This window comes from Calonectris borealis, chromosome 14, assembly GCF_964195595.1.
Source record: "Calonectris borealis chromosome 14, bCalBor7.hap1.2, whole genome shotgun sequence".
Classification (NCBI taxonomy): domain Eukaryota; kingdom Metazoa; phylum Chordata; class Aves; order Procellariiformes; family Procellariidae; genus Calonectris; species Calonectris borealis.
In genome coordinates this window covers 14792332-14804694 of record NC_134325.1, presented here as the reverse complement: position 1 = coordinate 14804694, position 12363 = coordinate 14792332, and the positions used below count along the sequence as shown (strand labels likewise).

At 40.2% G+C, this 12363-nt stretch overlaps 1 protein-coding gene across 1 annotated transcript in view; it reads right to left on the bottom strand.

Annotated features, from left to right (window-relative positions):
• The window catches only part of LGR4 (leucine rich repeat containing G protein-coupled receptor 4), an 80753-nt gene that overhangs the window by 7736 nt on the left and 60654 nt on the right, over positions 1-12363 (bottom strand). Inside the window, exons 5-15 of the mRNA XM_075163290.1 lie at positions 9416-9631; positions 8675-8746; positions 6849-6917; positions 6183-6254; positions 6025-6096; positions 5266-5334; positions 4711-4782; positions 3060-3125; positions 1901-1972; positions 883-954; positions 488-613 (exon numbers count right to left, since the gene is read on the bottom strand). Of these exons, the coding sequence (XP_075019391.1) occupies positions 488-613; positions 883-954; positions 1901-1972; positions 3060-3125; positions 4711-4782; positions 5266-5334; positions 6025-6096; positions 6183-6254; positions 6849-6917; positions 8675-8746; positions 9416-9631 (978 nt within the window). The remainder of the gene's footprint in view (positions 1-487; positions 614-882; positions 955-1900; positions 1973-3059; positions 3126-4710; positions 4783-5265; positions 5335-6024; positions 6097-6182; positions 6255-6848; positions 6918-8674; positions 8747-9415; positions 9632-12363) is intronic.

Sequence of the window (12363 nt, the reverse complement as noted above, 5' to 3'; positions counted from 1 at the left end):
AGATCTTTTAAAACGCAAAGCAGCTAATCACTGCCTGATCCACCTCCCACTGCAATCAGTACCAGGTTTCCATTTGAATGATTACTGTTACTCTTATCATTTGCCTCCAAGAATAAACAGCATATGTATAAAGCGTGGTGATTATGGAATCAGACACCTGCGCGTCTGCTCCCGTTTTCCACACTCTGAAAGACAGATGTGCTCAGTTCAATAACAAATGGAATCCACCCAAACCACTACTCCAAAGTCAGATGATATCTGCCTGAAAAGCGGTGAAGGAAAAATGTAAAAGGTTCCAAGAAAATTGTCTGGAATGCTTCTATACCAGAATAGTCAGATGCCCTTTTATATACGGCAACATTAAGGCCCTACAGGACTCAGCAGATCGTTTGTCATGATTATTATCTAAACTGGCTTCATTTATTGTCACGTTGCTTGTTACTGTCAAAATAAGCGAGGCACTCTGTAGTGTTATTTACCAACGTACCGGAGCTTTGCAAAGTTCTTTGCTGCCAAAGCTTCTTTCAACTCAGAATTGCCTGCAAGTTTAAGCTGGTTCAGTCCACTCAATCCTTCAGTTGGAGCTGAAGTGAGTTCGTTGAAACTTAGGTCTCTGAAATGTGAATATTAAGACAGTGTTACAACAAAGTAAGTTTGAAGATCCTATAGCATACACTTCGCTGGAGCAGGAAGGCTTTTTAAGTCTCACACCGAGGCTGTGGTCTAGCAAGTGCCTGTCAGTGCAGAAGTCCACCCTGCCTACGTTCAGCTAGTGAGATGAAACATGCGATGGGCACATACCAGTTTTAAGCTAAAAACATTTACTCTCTCAGCAGTTTAATGATAGAAAGAGGAGGTTGCTGCACAGAATAGCCTACTTACAGGTTAACAATAGCTCCAACAGTGCTGAAAGCTTCCTTGTGGATCTGATGGATCCGATTTCTACTGAGGTCGCTGCAATGAATGCCAAATGAGATTATTTTAGCAGTTTCATCAAAACTTTGTAACAGCCACTGTACTGAGAAAAAAGCTAAGGTGACATTATACCTTTGTCAGAAAAGCCAGCCACCCTCCCGTTTCCCCTCTCTCCCCAGCCAGCCAGCTGCAGTAGCAGCCAAACCCCGTGGTAAGGCTGCTGTATCCTGCTTCACCTCATCCCCAAGGTAGCACCCATCTCCCATTCCTGCCCCCTTCCCCTTCCTGCCGCTAGCAGCTCAGCCTGCGCCCCCAAGGCAGAGGCCGGCTCTGGCACTACCCATTCCCAGGCTGAAGGTGCCAGGACAATCCCTTCGGTGACAACCGCACCCGCAGCAGGGCACGTCGGCAGGGGTGGGGAAGACAACAAAAGAACAAGCAGAAGGGCATCTTCTTTGTTGGATTTCAAAATCCAGATCCACCTCCTGCTGGACCACCATGACTTATATTATGACATTCCTTTTAAAACACCTGTCAATTTTTAGATTTTTTTTCTGATAATTTCAATGTTCCTATATAATCTTCATATAGCTATAGATGTAAGGGGAGGGGATAATTTTGTTTACTGGTCTGCTCCTCCTGAGGAAAACAGATAGGATCTCTCCAATAAATACTATATAATGGAATAATATAGTAATAATGTAATGCAAAATAGTGGACTACCAGAAAAAATCTCCTTTTTTATGTCCACATATATATATATATATATAAAAATTCTTTATAGAAAAACAAAATGGAGAATAGAAAGAACGGGACTGAAACTGGCTGCTGCTAGTATCCCTTGCACATTGTTTGCTTCACCTTAGGATCCAGCATACCTGGCCTTTTCCCAGGTCAGATCTGTAACACCAAACCCTGATATCAGTTTACATGGGAATCAAAAACATTATCTTGTTTTACTCAGTATGCAGCTATGTGCACTTACAGGATACGAAGGGAGGACAGTCCTTGAAAGGTATCCTCTGTGATTTCATGGATTTGATTATGCTGTAAAGAACTGCAAAGTGAAGAAGTAGAAACAGATTTATTGGCAAACTGGGCTGACTTCAAACCAAGGGATAGCTCGGTGCCTGCTAACACATAGATTTAGCCTTACCAAGGGCAAGATTTTTCTCATTTCCCCTTGTAGGCAAACTGTTTAAGTATCTGCGCTGCACTTCGCATTAGCCATGTTAATACAACCATTAAGCTCTTTCATGGCGCCTCTGCCCAATCCCAATTCACAACTCATTTAATTTAGAAGAGACTGGTAAGTGTGGACTGAATTATTTCCAAGCTAAAAGTAACACTTTGTGAACTTTGAAGAGTCACGCTGAGCTTTAAAACAAATCTACTTAATTCTGAAGGAATCTTTAGGCCATATTCTTTCCCTGGGTGCACCTTCCCTGCTCAAAATACAGATTTATGAAAGGAAAATGTTGAGAAGAGCTAATGGGCAAATTATGCTTCCAGTTCACTGTCTCTCTTTACAATGAACAATGTGTACAATGAGCCCGAAGATCTCAAAAGTGTAAGAGCAAAGGCCTGTCTATTAGCCCCACTCTGGTTAAGGGGAAAGAAGCTTGAGAGCAGTAGAAGTAGGAGGAGAAGTAGGAACATATGCAGGCAGAAAAATTGTGTAGGGTCTAGAAATTAAGCATAAGCTTTAAGGCAATGAAGTAAGGAAAAGCAAAGATGGGTTCTGAATGTGTCTTACAGGCACTAGAGGAAAAAACATTTTACACAAGCATAGGCTGATGGTTGGAGGGAACTGAAAAAGAGTGGAAGAGATAAGAGGCAGGAGGGAAAACACATAAATGCTCATTCCATTTATGTGTATAGCAATACTACTATGAAATGCAGGATTAAGGCGTCCTTCATTCTTTTTTGTGCCATAGCAACAATTAAACCTTAGCTAATTGAGGAAAACACAAGCGGTTGAATTCTCTGTCCAGCACGCTCCCTCACATGAGATAGTCATACTATCTTTCTCTGTCCTTAATCTTAGAAACTTATGATCAAACATGAAACAAAAAAGTTTCTAGAGACTTGGACTCAGCATACTAAGGAGGTAGTAAAGATAAACAACATATATTTCTACTTACATTTCTTCCAAGGACTGGCAGCCCTTAAAACTCGGGAGGTCCTTTATATTGTTATAAGACAAGTCCCTTCAAAACAGAAAATGGGAGAAAGGTGCTTAGTTCAACTCTTTTTTACCTGGAACATCTCGTCACTTGTAACCATTAAATGGATTGGCAGAAAAGTCTTCCTGTTAGTAATATTCTGCAGAAAACCTAAGGACAGTTTAGAGAAAATTTTGAATGGAATCACAAGCGTGATCTCTCCAGAGTCATCCTAACTAGTCCCACTTCGATTATACGTATTATATACACCCAAAAACATAGAAAGACATAACTGCTGTGTCAAACTCGCAACAGTCAGCAAATAGCAGAAAAAAGGCTGTCTATATAACTCTCTAAAATGTTGATTCATTGCCTTTTATTCACTTTATCCATGTAACCCTTGTAAAAACTACATTTCTATCTCTCTCCCCCTTTTTGTCTCTGAATTTGGTGAACAAATTTTTTTTTTTTTAACTTTCCTGAAATATTCAACCCGTGATATAAAGGAAACAAGCGTGGAAAAAAAAAAAATCCCAAAACTCTCTATTTGGCAAACATTAACAACTGAAATTAGTGTTCTGTAATTGAAAAGTAATGGAGAAACAGGCCGTGCCTTTGCAGTGGCTTCAACAGCTCACGAGATCCCTCCCAACCGACATTTTTGATTCTATATGCTTTCAGCTCTGCATCTGGATATACGCATACCCCAAAACCATACTGTACAAATTCCCTGAATTCTGAGCGTTGTAATCTAAAAAGCTTTATTAATAATCTGCTTTTTTAGAATAAACTGGATAGATGCAGGAATGCAATGCAGGAATTTGGCGCGACTTTTTATTTAGCGTGTTGGTACCTCCCTAAGTAGAGCTAGGAAAGTTCAGATTTTCCTGTGAAACTATGCAGCCAAAAAGGAGACTAGAAACTTGCAAGCAATCTTCAAATTTCTGTTCAAAAGATAAACTGCCATTTGAAAATAAATCCTACCTTATCATTCTTTTTCCCTACTTTTTCTTCTACAAACCAGAACATATTTTTCTCCTCCATTTTTCAGCACTCGCTTTTGTTCCAAATTTTCCTGCTTGTATCCTTTGTAAACATGGCTTTGCCTCTCCCCCCGCAATGGTTTCATTTTACAGTTTGGTTTTTTGCATTTATTTTAACACACCCTTCTGCTTTTTCTGTCTTGCCTTTGTATTACTATCCTCTTCCTAATCCTCATCTCCATTTCTCTTGGTTCCTGATGCTCTCTCCTGTGTTCCCAAACACAAAAAGTCAAAGCACTATAACCAAACTCTTCCTTAACTTCTGAACGTAGATGATCTCTGTTGTGTTATGAATGAATGGTGGCAGAGTGAATTTGAAGATGCAAAGACTGTTCTGCAGCACCACCTTACATATCTTTTATAACACAGGAAAGAAATACAGTGCAAACCTATAAAGGGGACCCTGTTTCAGGAATATAAGGCATTATATCAACTGTGCCATGAGTCTTGATTTGAAGAATCAAGAAACCAGAATCAGATTTCCAACTTTGATAGAACTACTATGATGAGCAATTCTAAGTTAGCTTTTAATTTCTTTTAAAACATTTTGATGCAGATGAAAATAGGAGCACAATGTGTATACTTACAAAGTTCGTAGAACCTTTTGCTCTTGACATAAATTAACAGGAATACTGTTTATCTTGGTCCCTGTTAGAGTTCTGTGAAAAAAAAACCAACCATGTATATAAATGTTTGCATTGTTGATGGTAGATGGCATAACAAGCATATGTAAGAGCAGAAGGACGGTGTCTCAGCATATGTAAGAGCAGAAGGACGGTGTCTCAGTTATTGGGGTGCTAGATTCACCCACCAAAATTTTGGTTTGGTTTGGTTTGGTTTTTTGTAAGAGGCCACCTTGTCCGTTTTTCAGTTCGGGGTGGGGTGGGGTGGGGTGGGGGGTGGGGTGGGGTGGTTAGTATCAGTGGTCTTTTCATAGGCTGTTGTCAGCTTACCCTATTAAAAAAATAATTAAGAGGCACCCAGGTATCACAATAAGGAAAGCTATATAATTACTTAACGTTTATTGACAGGAAGAGAACATACATGCAGTTGCTCTCCAGATCCACTAGTCATATTTCAATCACTTCACAAGAGGCAAAACCAAGAAATTATTGGAAATGATTTCTGTAGAAGATACTTACAAACTCTCTAGATTCACGGTTCCTGTCAAATTAGGAAACCACCGCACCATGCTGGCACCCCGAATGACCCTAAAAAAATCCCCATGAAAATTAGCTGTATTATGCAAAGAATTGTGACACTCAATCCTGCTATCAGGTAGATATTTTCACTTAAGAGACATTCTAACATCCTTACTGCTTTTGTTTAAATTTTACACATGAAGATAGTCTTTTCACTGCTTCTTATACTAGTAATCTGCTTAATAAATTACTCTTCCATTAACAAACAACTGGAATTCAATAATCTGGAAAGAGTCGTTTCAATACACATATGAAAAGGGGATAAACTCTTAGGTAGTTTGCAATTCAAAGTTTGAAGTCTCACTCCATTTTGCTTTCTCGTCACCCCCAGAACTGGTATCTTTTGAGAGCGTGCATGCACTAACCTGCAAAACATTCTCACAATGTACATCCCTGTTCAAAAACCACCTAGGACATATTGCAGTTTGTTTAAGTAAGAACGTGAGCATTTGGCCTGAGGTTATGTGTCTTATGCAAGGCAATGAAGATTTTTTTTTTTTTTTTTAAAAAAAAAAAAAGGTTGTAGAACATATTTACTAGACCTTCTTAGGAAAATGGATATTCCCAACAATAACAATGTTTATAAAAGCTTACTGCAAAAAAATTATAAGGTATGAGGCAGTCAGAAAATTTAGTTGAGTTCTTTGCCACAACATTTCATATTCATTTATTGTACTACATAGTTGAGATGATACTTACAGAGAATGTAGATCTGACAGATTCTGAAATGCTGAGTTCCCCACAAAAGACAAAGGATTATCATACAAATGTCTGGGAAATGAAAAACATGTTTCAATCGCTGTTCTTAGAGTCACTGTCTGCTAAAGACTAAAAATAGATGCATGAAAATTACTTACATCGTTCTTAGAAGGGGGTTTCCTGCAAATGCACCATCAGGAATTATGGAAATGTAGTTACTGTGAAATCCCCTAAAGATATTAGCAAAGAAAAAAACCAACATTTAAAAATATACTGCCAGTAGATTCAACCAATAGTCATTTTCTTCACACCTACTCAATTCCCAATCGTGCCAAAAATAGGATTGTAGTTAAATAGGAGTAAGTCACACTGTAGGAGTAACTTCGAAGGCATGACTCCTGCCTACTGCACATCTGATAAACTGAAAATATTACGGTAGAAAGAAACTCTTCTGTCCAAAACATGATCCTGTGCTTTCTCTCTTCTTCCTCCCCTCTTAAGGAGGGGACAAAGAAAACACGTGTGATCAGTGAATACTTAATTCTGCTACTGGAGGCCAAAACCAGCTCATGATTAAGATCTATGCTAATGGTTCTCCTGCATAAATTGCTTGCTTATATAACTCCAAAATCATTTTCAATAGGTTCCCTCTCTAGCTGCTGATTATATTTTCCTTTAATTATAGCATCACTTAGCATAACTTAATCTGATCTAGGTTGCTGCATAATGAGACAAGCGTTCTTAAATCCGGGAATTTCTTTTCCCTTTTTACTTAAGGAAAGGAGAAAGAAAACTGGTAAAAAGGGAGAATAAGTAATACTCACAACTCCTTTAGACTTGGGAGTGCTTTTATGGCTTCAGGGAACTCTACCATGTTATTATAATTTAAATCCCTAGAAGAAACAAAGCAGGAAAATTACAAAATTCTTAATAGTGATCATGAATTGTTAAAATAATTTTTATTTAACACAATTCAATGAAAGTAAAAAGTTATCAGAACATCTTTAACTAGACCATAGAATAACTCGATTTTTAACTTAGATTTAGTCTTCTGATATTGTACGTGCTTTACAACTAGCGAATAACTTAGGTAAGATATTTAATATTATCCAGAAGATTATTCATATTAAGTCAAATGACATTTCCTTACAGCAAAGCTCAGTATTTTTCAACAACTCTTCAACAGAATTTATATGGAAATGAACTGAGATTTCAAAGTTTGAAAAAAAAAAGTAGATACAAATGACTACTCTTTATTGGTTTACTAAGAAAACTTTTCATTCAGGTTTTATAAAATAAACATTAAATAAGCCATTAGGTGATAGCAGACCTTGTAGCAAAACCAATTATAAATATTGAACGGAAGCAGCAGGAAATCTCATCACACTGAATCACTACACAACAGTGATAGGGATCTGTTGAGATCTCAGTTAACCTGTCACTACGTTAGCAGTAATATCATGACCGGCTACAGTCTTTTTTCTGCAAAAGGGATTCCTTATGAGAGGGAAAAACATTTTGAGAGTCTTACATCAGCTGTGCACATTTACATAGCATCTACCTATTACTTAATTGAGGTCCTAAGAGAATGACAAGATAGTTGAGTAAGCACTATTCCTGGACTCATCCAAACTCCTCATGTTAACAGAGGCTGTCACTGGCTTTAACGTGCCCTTGCCCTCCTTCAGTTGTTTTATTTACTTAGCATTCTCCTAAGCATAACAAAATGCACCCCCGAAGGAAATACCGCATTCACTGAGCGAGTTGAAGGGAAATGGGGAGTGTAACCCAGCGGCAGAAAGCCACTCCTCGCCACAGCGGTGCGCTGGAGGTCGAGGAGTACTGCGGAGCGAGGAGCTGCCCACCGCGGACACCCCGTTCTGGGGGGAGTAGCAGTTGTCAGCGGGGGCGACAGGCACGGGGCGAGGGGAAGGTGATGCTTCCCACTCCCACCCCGTTTCTGTCCGAAGGAACGCAAGGCTCGCTGTTTCAGATACACCAGTCCATCACCTTAGTATCTGCCAGTATTTGAAGTGAACTCAGGCGAGTCTCTTGTATGAGAGGCTGGGAACCAGGAGCTGGGCTGTCCTCTACCAGCCCGCAGAGGATCGGATCAGGAGCTGCGGGGACGTGGGAGCGGCAGCCTCCTCGGCAGGCAGTGGTGCCCAACCAGTAATGGAGAAGCAGTGGAGACACAGCCCGCTGGGGCCCTCTGAGAAGCCTCCTATCACCACACAACAGTTTTGGCAGTGTATCTTAAATATGATTAATCCTGCAGTAAATCTGAGAAACAAATATTTGCCCCTTACCATCCACAGGGCCACTCAAACACTTCTGATACATCCACCTAACTCAGTGGAGTGCTATGCAAAGATACACCAGCTAGATCAGGGCTAGGAACATTAGAGCCACATCACCCAGCACGACATTTCACCCAGGCTAATATTTACCTGCTTCTCAACATAGTTAATTAGTTTTGGTGGAGCACGGCACTGATACTAGCCTTCAGTTCCGAAACCTGAGCCGGACCTGTGTCACTGTGCACACATGCCTTATTTGCAAAATCTTCACCATACCAGTAAAGTAACCTTGATTAAGCTGGGAACGAGGCAAACACCGAAAAACAAATTACTTTAAGAAGTATACTTACAAGGTTTCAAGGTTGTCTAATCCATCAAAGCAGTGTTTTCCTATAGTTTTTATTTTATTGTTATGAAGATGTCTAAAAAACAAAACCAAAACAAGTATGAAAATAAGTGAATGATTTCATATAAGTTAACACATTAGCAGGTATTTCTATGAAATCAAGACAGTTAAATGGTTTAGAAAAAACATTACATGGGGTGGATTATGCAGAAGAATGTCCTTCACTTCTAGACAGAAATCTTTCATCCTCATACGGGAACAGAATAGATTGCCCACAGCCAAGACAACCTATTTTAAACCTTTACTCACTATCCAGAAGTGTGATAAAAATTATTTAAACGTAGAAAACAAAGTAATTTTTCATATTCATCCTTGGAGATATTTAAGACTACACAGAAACAGGTCTGTGGCAGATAGTATTTTCTTCTTTTAATATCTCTGAAATCTTTCTTTGACAACCATTGATTTGAAATATTCATTACTAAAATGAGACGCCAGGAAAATATACAGCAGTTTCGCTATCCATAGCCCCTTTGACTTTCCGTTTAGGAGAAAGTCTTTAGCAAACCTTCAGCGGGTTGTCTAGGTATACATGATATCATCTCGTGTTGGCGGTATAGGCTGTTAATAGACAACTGAGCTAAAACATAGCAAAATACCATTTTCAGTGCTATCCTAGCTTAATCAAAACTGTAACCGAGGAGAGAATCAAAGTGACCTGTGAAATACAGTTACAAATACTCACAGAACAACAAGACTTGAAAGGTTTGTAAATGCATAGTCAGGAATGTGTGTTATTTTGTTAAGAGCCAGCGTTAATGCCTGCAGAGAGGGGAGATTGCTGAGCGGATAGATGGGAACTTCTGTCAAGCTGTTGTCATCCAACCAAAGGTGACGCAACTGCACCAGACCCTCAAAACTGTCTTCTGGTATGGCAGTTATATGGTTAGCATCTAAACGCCTACATTAAAACAGAAAGAATTCACATAGTAAACTCACAAACTACAGATAAGTAAAAATATCAATTAAAGTTCTATTACTCCTGAATATTTTTTTTAAGCTTAAATATGCTTTTACTGAAATAATTTAATATGAGAAAATGTGAAGGTTTACTGAATGATGCATGAACACCCTTTCAAGGTAAATGATGAGCCCATCAAAGAAAGCTTCATAAAAATTTCTTCTCAGACATTTTTAATAAAACATTTTAACAAATTCATATGCCTATAGTCAGCTTAACAAACTGAACTGGTGACTCTATAGGCACCTCTCCCCTGCAAGCCCCCCAGCTGCTAATACTGGAACAAGTCTTTAAAATGGTAGCTTGACAGTGTATCAAGGATTACAGAGGCATTTACTCATTTGAACTGATTATCCCTATAGCTACATTGTCGATAGCATCGTATATTGTTGTATGCTTTGTTTTGTGGTACTCCTGTACACCTTAAGCGACTACTTTAGAGAACAGGATTATTAAAAGCAGTTCTTGAATGAAGTCAGTTATGAACCATCCTGGCAAATAAAACATTGTATCATCAACTGAAACTGAGCACTTTCTTTCACTCTTGCACCTGATCCTTTCTAGCATGCTCCACAAAATAAATGCAAAATAGCACATTAGCACTGTTGACTATTGTATGTTATTGGATTTGCCATCACACTTTTTCCCCAAATGAACTCCGACTGCAAACATTAGCAGTAGTAACACATGTGGAAAGCGACTTAGCTATCTTTCATACAGAAAGTCAAACCACGTGCGACAATTACTTCTGCTACAGTTACCGGCTCACCTATGCTATTGGGTTTCACAGCTTCTTCAGGTTTCAAAGCATCAAAAAAAGAACTCCACACCTGGAAACCTAGGAGGCTGAAATGCACGTCCTCGGCTCCGACTCCAGATGTGAAGCCCTCACGACGGGAGGCGCAGGTGTTAGTCAGAGTCTCACCTACAGTCCTTATCCCTGACAACTGACAAACCTGATACTCCACTCCTTGTCTGATGGCTTTGGCAGCGACAACAGAAGCTGTCGTGCAAAATGACGTGTGCTTCTTCCTCACGCAATACGCTCTGAACCAATTTGCTTTTTCATCTTCCCACATTAGCAGCAAAGTCACTTGGATAGCATCACTGGCAGCCAGGGCAGGCAAAAGGCAGACAGGGACCGGTTCAAGTTTGTCTACACTGTACCACGTAACCAAAGGCATGGGGGACGAAAGTGGAAAACCACCCATACTAAGAGCTTAAGCTTGGATGTACATAGACAGAAGCCCCAGGCATGGGCAGTGGCAAGGGATGACCCAGGAAGCAGCAAAACATTAATAAAGTGCTATTCTTCCTAAGGCGAGGAGAGGAAAAGTCGGCAGTAATAGCCCACGAGATGAAAAAAATGAACGGCAACAAATCCGAGCCAGCGTAGGGCTGAGAGCAACAGGCAATGTTTGACTGTCCTCTGACCTAGCGCTGCCTTCTCTAGGTCAACACACAGCTGAACCGGGGTGACTTCGCTGCAAACATGGAAGAAAACGCCTTGCATAGCTGCTTTGAAATGACTGGTGTGCCAGCCATGGTACGTATGCTGCTGTCTGGGGAGACAAAACACGTATACGCTGCTCCATCAGCATCGATGTTCATTACGATACAAATCAGCACAGGTTTTGAGTTATATTAAGCATTCGCTGTGTTTCTAAAGCCATGATCAGACATGCTCTTGAAAGTCTAGCTGGGTTAGATTAAGAAGTCATTCCCTCCAGCCGTTCATCCCGTCCCTCTCTGGGCTGGCAGAGTGGACCAAGTGACTGTGCTACAGTTGTCCCCGGGCACAGTCACAATAGCTTAAATAGTAGTGAAAGTGCTTCTGGACCCCAACACTTAAAGGATGTGCTGAATTCAAAGGGAGAAGACAAGCTTGATCAAGAATTAATGCACTTAATCTATCTCTGCGAAAGAGAGTTTTGCTGTTGTGATGTACATGGTTTAAATATTTCAAATTATTAGGGGAAAAAAGTCAGCAGCTGAATTTGCATGTAATAAAAAGTCAACAAATGCATCAAATTAAGAAACAAATACACCAATATAAGTGGGAACTTACAAAACTGTCTGCAGTCAAAGGCTCTCTCCTAAGATGAGCGAGGTGCCATTAGCTCTAAAGCTGTACATCAAAGAGCTAATTCCTATGGCTCATATACTGGCATCCCCTTATCATTTGCCCCATGGTCTGACAGGTGTGTACGCTATTCTGTTTGAATGCTTTTAGGCTGCACTGAGACTGGAACGTTTCAGAGAAATTAAGTGTCTGATGATAATAAAGAAAAAAAAAATACGGGGGGTAAGGAAAGCCTGCGGCTCTGCTTCAGGAAAAAAACAAACCAAACCAAAACAAAAAACCCAAAACTTGAAATTACCTGTCTTTCTTCTCTCTCCTAAATTCACACACCTCCCTGAAGATCAAAAGAATTATTTTCCAGTGGAATAAACATATCCGAGTCTTCTCTTCAACTCATTTCTCCCTGCCCCCCCCCCCTTTTTGTTCCCCTAAGCGAAGCAGCACGCTGGAGAGGCAGGCCTGGCTCCCTGTGACTGCGTCTGCGCCGCCGTGCTCCCTGCCAAACGCCCTCTACTCAAGCAGACTTCGGAAAACAGAAACACACAGGGAAGCCCCAAGCCCTGCTCCTCCTCTCCCACAGTTAAAGCAG